Genomic DNA, 7,361 nt, shown 5'->3' on the forward strand with positions numbered 1-7,361 from the left:
TGCGCTCCTATCTCCGAACAGTTGCCAGGGTTTGCCAGCACGAGATGTATTTCCCTTTTGGAAAAAAAAACTCTTTCATCGTCTGGCAGGTGGGTGAATAAAATAAACAATGGATGAGAAAGAGCACCCAAGTGACACGTTCAGATCTATATTGCAGTCATTTCGACCACTATGGTCATTCTAGGTGTAACTTCATTGTATGCGCTTATTACATATAATAAATTTTTCTTTCATGCTTTTTAGGAGCTGAAAAACTTAAGAGGGAAATTGTTGAAAGTCAATTAAGCTCGCAGGGCATTTTGTGAAAGGTCTGTAGTTGTAAAATTATGAAGAAATGGCTCGTAATTTGTGAATTTAAAATAAACGTCAAGTCACATTCTTTCAACCAGGGTCCTGATTTTGTGAATGTGTGCAAATGGGGTCCTGTTATTGCAAAATAACTTTTTCAAGGAGTTTTTAAATTGTAAATAGATAAAAGATTATGCTCAACACTGTAAAATTATAATTTTAAAAAAATTAAATTCTCAAAAATAAACAGCAATTGCTGCTTCTAAATTAGAGTTGCAACATACTGATATTTGGTATTTAGCCTATACTGCTGAGCTCAGAATATTCATTTCGGACGAATAATGGAAGAATCGTCTGCCGAAGGCAAAACTTAATTCATTTACATTCATCTTTCTTTTTTTTCCCTTGGGAAGAGTTTATTTGATTAACAAAGCAATAATGAAGATAAAAAATTTGTGAAGGGTCCGATTAAAAGAAAAATCATTTTGTGAAGAGTCCATTTTTAAGTTAAAATACTTTGTGAAGGGTCTGTTTTTATGCAATGATATTTTGTGAGGGATCCGTTAACGAATCCAAATTTCTTCTGAACAGGCCCCTGGCTCGTATAATTATTTCATAACATAGCGCCCCTTTAAAGTTGATTTTTCAATCGAATATAGTATACTAGAATGGCTAGAATAGTATATAGAATAGTCGTTATGCTGGTTATTCTAATGTTAATGAATTGCTGGAAATAAATGTGTGTATATGCGTAACAAATTGAGTTGAGAAGTTGTTTATTGTATTGTAAACAAGTGCTTGATAAAAAAAAATTCTACCTCATTATTATTGTGTAATTTGTTTCTTTGATGTGTTTAGTCTGCTTCGATTAACCTGGAGACTGCTGAGAAACTGAAATTTGTGACAAAGATGTTGCCTCAGTATGTGACCATCGGATGTTTCTTGTCTGTTGCTTGTGGTGGAGTCATTATAATTGTTGTTTTACATCAAACAGTCAGGCATATCAGACAAAAAGTAAGATTTATTTTTTTTTCGAATTAAACCCATCTGATACAAGGTAAGGAAGGGGGCAGCTGCCTTCCAAATCGAATAGAAAGTTTATTTTACGTTACATTCTTTAATGAACTTTTTTAAAACAAAATAGTACAGTGTAAAATCCGTCAGTTTTAAGTTAGCTTCTTCATTTATCTATCAGCTAAATTTTCGCAAATACCATGGACAAATTGGGCCAACCAAATGCCTGTATTTATACATATTGCAAAATGCGATATGTTTACATAACTACAGGCTTCTGATTAGCTTCATTGAGCCGTCGTAAGTCCAAAAATTTAGCCCTAATGTCGGCAAGGATATGAATTTTTCGCTGCTAGGAGACAAAGTTAACAATCAGAAAACTGAATTCGGCATGATGGACATGGAATTGTCAAAAAATCAATAAAATAGACGGCGATATTTCGTCTGGCCGATGGAGGGGGAGAGACTTTATAGCTATTTTAGGTTCTAGTTAATTTTCTTGTTATCGATAATGAGATGAAGAATTTATATACCTCAAAATTAAATACCTTTAAATTCCTCCATGTTAAATATCTTCATTACGGAAGTAGTAAGGCTGTAGGGCCCCCCCAAAAAATGTTTCCCCAGGCCCGAATTGGGCTGAGGTGTAAGATTACTTAAAGAGCAGCTTATACTAAGTTAAGCAAAAAATATTTTTATTCATGGTTAAACAAAGAGTGTTTTTGATGCTAAGTTAAGCAAAAAATGTTTTTTAAACGAGGTTAAGCAAAGTATTTCTGAAGTAATTTTTATTTTTATCAAAAATTAAGTAGCAGGTGTAAGAACAGAAGTCACAAATCAAATTTTGATCTTGTTCCTCTACAACAGATTTCACGTGCCAGTCATTTAAAATGGAGGCTCCGTGGTGGCCCAGGGGGGGGGGTACAGCCTTCCAAGGAGGTGAACCGGGTTCGAATCCCAGCGATGGCTGGTCGATATGAATTCCCCAACCGACTTGCACGTGCTGACGTGAAATATCCTCAGTGATGGACGGATCACGGGTTATGAAATTCTGCATGATTTTTTTTTAAAAACAAAATTTTAATGCAATATTACGATGCGTAATTTTTGAATTTGAATAATCACTTTTCACAATATATATGAGTATATATGTATATTTGCTTAATCAATTATTGGTTAAAGTGAAATTTTTTTTAGAAAAAGTATGTTTTTTTTAATCAAAAATTATTTGTTTGAATGATTTCTAGTAATTAAAATCATTTAATTTTCTGTAAATATACAATTTTTGCTATGAAAATTTAGTGCTAAAGATTATCATATTTGCCACCAACTTGACTAAATGGATATATGACAATTAAGAAATTTAATAAAATTTTAGTCATATTTTTGTTCTTATTTAGGCAACTATTTTCATAGTTTTTGGCAACTATTTTCGTGCTTTAGGCTTCTAATAGCAACTATATTGATCATTTATTTCTGTGGCAACCCTGGATTCTGTCATCCGTATTTAAATGCAAAGCACCTAATCATTTTGCATATTAAATTAATTACTTGCAGATCTGCAGGATTTGGCGGAATCTCCTGCCATCGAAATTTTTTCCCAATAAAATTTTTTTTTTTCCTTGTTCATTTTTTCACTGGTTCACCACAGTTTTAATCGCAAAGAAACTGAAAAGGTTTTCTCTCACGGTTCTAATAATAGATCTGTACCACAATCCAATTGTGTTAAGTATTTTCATGTGGTTTCAGAGCTGTCAATAATCACATCACTTCAACGTTTCCTTCTTTTTACTTATTTTAAGTTGATAAAGTTTCATTGAGATTTTTTATTCTCAAAATTATATTGTCTGAATAGTATGAAATAATTTAGACTTTTTATTATTGTCTTATTTTAATAGATTTGTCATTAGAATTTTCAGCATTCTTCAATTGTTTGATGGTGAAAAAAATATTTTCGAACCAAAATTTTAAAAAAATTATGCATTTAGAAAATTTTTCACTACTTTAACCTTTAGCTAATGCAGTAAAATTTTAAGTGATTCAGTATAGTCATTTCAAAATAATACAATTCATCTCTTCAATCTAAATCAAATCTACAATTGATCATCCAATCATTTTATTTAAAAATAATTGAAATTAAAAATTCAGTCATCTCAAATTTGTTAAATATAATAAGTATAGGGACTCATTTTTAATAATTTTATGTTTGGTTTCTGTATTTATTGTTTATTTCAAAATCATTGAACATTTTTGGATAATTTTTATTTAAAAAAAAATACTGAACCAAGTTACAAATTTTAATAAAAATTTAATAGAGGTCATTTACTCATTTACACTTGTGATATGATATATAATTTTATATAATATGATATGATTTGTGATATTAAGCTTTTCTATACTCCATTATCAATTCACTCTATTAATCTCATTAAACACTTCTATTTAGTATACATTTATATACAATTTTGATTTAAATCTAAAAAATTGCACACAATAACATTTTTTGAATCAAAGTTTAAGCAATTGTCAGTAAAAAAATTTTTTTATGTAATTAAATAAAGTAATTATTCATTTAAAAGAATTGTGCATAGATTGTTTTTATGGTGGCTAATAAAATCTAGAATAGAGCTCTTGGGCAGAAGCTATTTATTGTTTTTACATACAGGTCAGGGACATAATATTATCATAGCCCCAAAAATTTGTGGCAATATTAATATTATGGTGGCATAATATTAATATTGCCACTAAAGATCTCTTAATGTGCACATTAATTACCTAGCTAATCTGTAAATTAAAAGATTTTCTCCATTAAAGTATAAAAAATCAAAAATTTTCTTAGATAATCTGCTTAGTATTCAAAATTTTATTTCTCTCCTTTCTTTATAATAATATTCTCATTTAATTCTCATTCATTTAATTTTCATTTAAATGTAATAATGTTTTAAACAGTTTGTTTCTTTGTATTATAACTATTTAATTGATTGATGATGGATTCAATTAACTGAGTTGTTGATTATTCTTTTTAATTAATTAGATTCTTTAGGCATTAAAAAGGGATTATTTAAGCATACTGAATTGTTTTTGCTTTTGCAGCAATTATCTTATTTTTGCATTAAGAGCTGCTTATTAGGTAATATGCAGATTGCCTCAGTAATTTAAGGAAATGAAAGAATCACCCTGGTTACTCTGTACATAAACTAGATAATCTGACTAAAAATAGACATTATTTAGATATTTTTTATGTAGCATTATTTCTTTGTATTACTTGTAATCATCATTGTATTTTTGGCAATGGCTCAGTGTGGGCCTAAGCCTACTATAGAAAATTTCAACCGGACAGCTTATTTTCTGACCTGGACTGCAGGCTCTTACCCCAATCACTCCAAAATTTAATTCTGCTGTGTCGAGCTATCGTTGTAGCCTTCCTCTTTTCTGGATGAAGAACTGTGGCACAAAAAAAAAATTCTGACCATTCTACATGCTGGGTAGCATTTTTAAAAAGTACTTAAAAGTGTTTATTTTCAATTTTTGTTTTTTAAAAGCCCTTAAAGGTGCTTTTTTCATAGGGAGTTTTTGAAAAGTGCTTCATTTTCCTTTTTCCGAAATGAGATTTTTTTTTTCATCACCGTGTTTATTTTCTCTGCGTGTTACGCAAAAACCTGCTTTTCCCATTGTTCAACGTTTTCACAATTCATTACAACCACAATCTATTTCGCTGTACCGTCGGTCCATAGGGTATGAAAACGTAAATCATTCAACATGTATGATGAAATACTTGCGAGTCTGCATGTGCGGAGCTGGGTTCAGTGAGGCTCTTGCATTCTGGTGTGCAATTCTGCTGCATTTTGCAAGATATTCTCCATTTCAGGCTTCATTTTCAACCCTCAGAAGTAGAACCGAAAAATCTCTATTATTTTATAATGATCAAGAAAAAGAGCTCTTTGTCAGAAACTATTAATTTTATCATGATCATGTAAATGAAAATTATTTTGCATTTTGTTAAAGTATATAGTGCTTAAAAAGTACCTAAAAGGTGCTTATTTTTTTGTCGAAAGATGTGGCTGAGCACCCTGTAGACAATCTAGTTCTTGTTTTTAATTTTAATAACTAACTAACTCCCTGGCATTACAGTCCATGTTGGACCATGGCCTCACTAACAATTTTTCTCCAAAGTCGCCTGTCTCTAGTTCTTTGTTTCCAGTTTCGAACTTTTAAGGTCTTTTTCCACCTCGTCAATTCATCTCTTGGCCGGCCTTCCTCTTTTCCTTTGGCCCTGGAACTGCCCCTTGAATATCTTCTTAGTGCCTCTGTTTTCCTCCGTTCTCTCAAGGTATCCTAGCCATTGAATTCTCTTTGCTTTTACATAATTCATTATATCTTTTTCTTTAAATAGTCTTGCAATTTCAAAATTGTATTGCCTTCTCCACAGACAAGGTTGGCAAGTTTCTGCCGAAGTGGTTAAAACCACTGGTAGAAACAGGTTAAAACCGACATGGCAGGAACCTTTTTCTGCCACATTTGTGGCAGAAATTCAGAAAATGACATAAAAGTACTGAGATTGACATACAATGGATAATTCATAGAAAAAACACTTGTGTTTAACAAAGTACAATTTATTTACAAAATTATCACCATTCAAAATCAAATATTACATTGTTTGCACTCTGCAGTAATCTATAACAAAAGACAAGTTTTGATGCAGTTTCTAAACCTAAACAATTTCTCAATTTGCCTATGCACGATCGAGAAATTTGAGAAGATTCTCTCAAGTCCAGCAGAACTAGCAGACATTGCCATCAAGGAACAAGCAAGATTTGTGGAACTTTCATCTATTGCATATTTTTTAAAACTGGACCACCGTGTAGTAGCTGGGGTAGTTGTCGAAACTTGACAGGAAAAATAAGTTTCAGGAAATGGGTCCGATTTGTTTTATATGAATATTTGATTTACTGCACTCTTTATAATTAATGTAAACAAAATCATATATATTTACAAACAATGAATTAAAAAGTTTGTTACAGTTACATTTTTCAGTTTACTTAAACAAAATGTCATTAAGCAATTACTTGAACTAATACAGACGTATTTTTAGTTTCTGCCGGTTTTTACCGGTTATAACCAGTTTCTGCCACTGGCATGGCAAAAACCAGTTTCTGCCAATAAAAAGCCAACCCTGTCCACAGATCACCCTCTTTGACAGGTACGAAAATAGTTCTAAGAATTTTTCTTTCCCAGGTAATCAGCATTTTTTATTGTTTCTGGGTTGGAGTCCATGTCTCTGATCTATAGATAATGGTTGATCTGATTGTAGTTTTATAAACCTGAAGTTTTGGTTTAATTTTAATAGTTTTGTTTATGTCTGGCTCTTTAAAAATTCTATAAATTTCCGAGTTAAAAACTTTAAAAAAAAAAAAAAAGACTACCGAAAGATGCGTTTGGAAACCTTTCTTTCAAAAGATTGTTGTGTATAATTTGTAAACTTAACTTAAATTTTTTGCTCAACATTTGTTTTCATAGGGTTAAACTAATATCTTACTTGCCTCATTCAACTGTGGTTTTTAGAATGGTTCAGTTTTTATAAAATATTACTCTATAACAAAAATATCGACGCACCAAGAAGCAATCATCCGATTGCTTTGAAATTTCGTATGCATGAATGTTTTGAACAGATATGGCTGGAATGATGCCGACTGGGGACGTATAGTCTTTTGCGACGAATCCTGCTACTTACTGTGTCCTGACGGTCATTGGAGACGCAGAGGGGGGATCCTGCCTTCACTATTGCGCTCCACACCGGCCCTCAACAAGGCATCGTGGTCTGGGGTGCCATTTCCTTTGACAGCCGGACCCCTTTGGTCGTCATTAGAGGTACACTTACTGCGCAGCGGTACGTTGACAACATCCTAAGACCTGTTTTGCTACCGTTCCTTTTGCAGCTCCCTGGGCTGGTTTTTCAGCAGGACAATGCCAGACCACATACAGCACGTGTTGCTATGAACTGTCTGCAAGCTTGTCAAACTCTTCCTTGGCCTGCCAGATCACCAGATCTCTCTCCCATC

General features: G+C 32.3%; 1 protein-coding gene across 2 annotated transcripts in view; it reads left to right on the plus strand.

Moving 5' to 3' along the window:
• The window catches only part of LOC107436415 (protein croquemort), a 66,230-nt gene that overhangs the window by 48,528 nt on the left and 10,341 nt on the right, over positions 1-7,361 (plus strand). For both annotated transcript variants that reach the window (XR_011636799.1, XM_021148778.3), the window contains exon 12: positions 1,147-1,302. Coding sequence is in view for 1 of the 2 variants with exons in the window: in XM_021148778.3 (XP_021004437.1) it covers positions 1,147-1,302 (156 nt within the window). In the remaining variant the exon portion in view is untranslated. The remainder of the gene's footprint in view (positions 1-1,146; positions 1,303-7,361) is intronic.

Source organism: Parasteatoda tepidariorum, chromosome 5 (assembly GCF_043381705.1).
Source record: "Parasteatoda tepidariorum isolate YZ-2023 chromosome 5, CAS_Ptep_4.0, whole genome shotgun sequence".
NCBI lineage: Eukaryota > Metazoa > Arthropoda > Arachnida > Araneae > Theridiidae > Parasteatoda > Parasteatoda tepidariorum.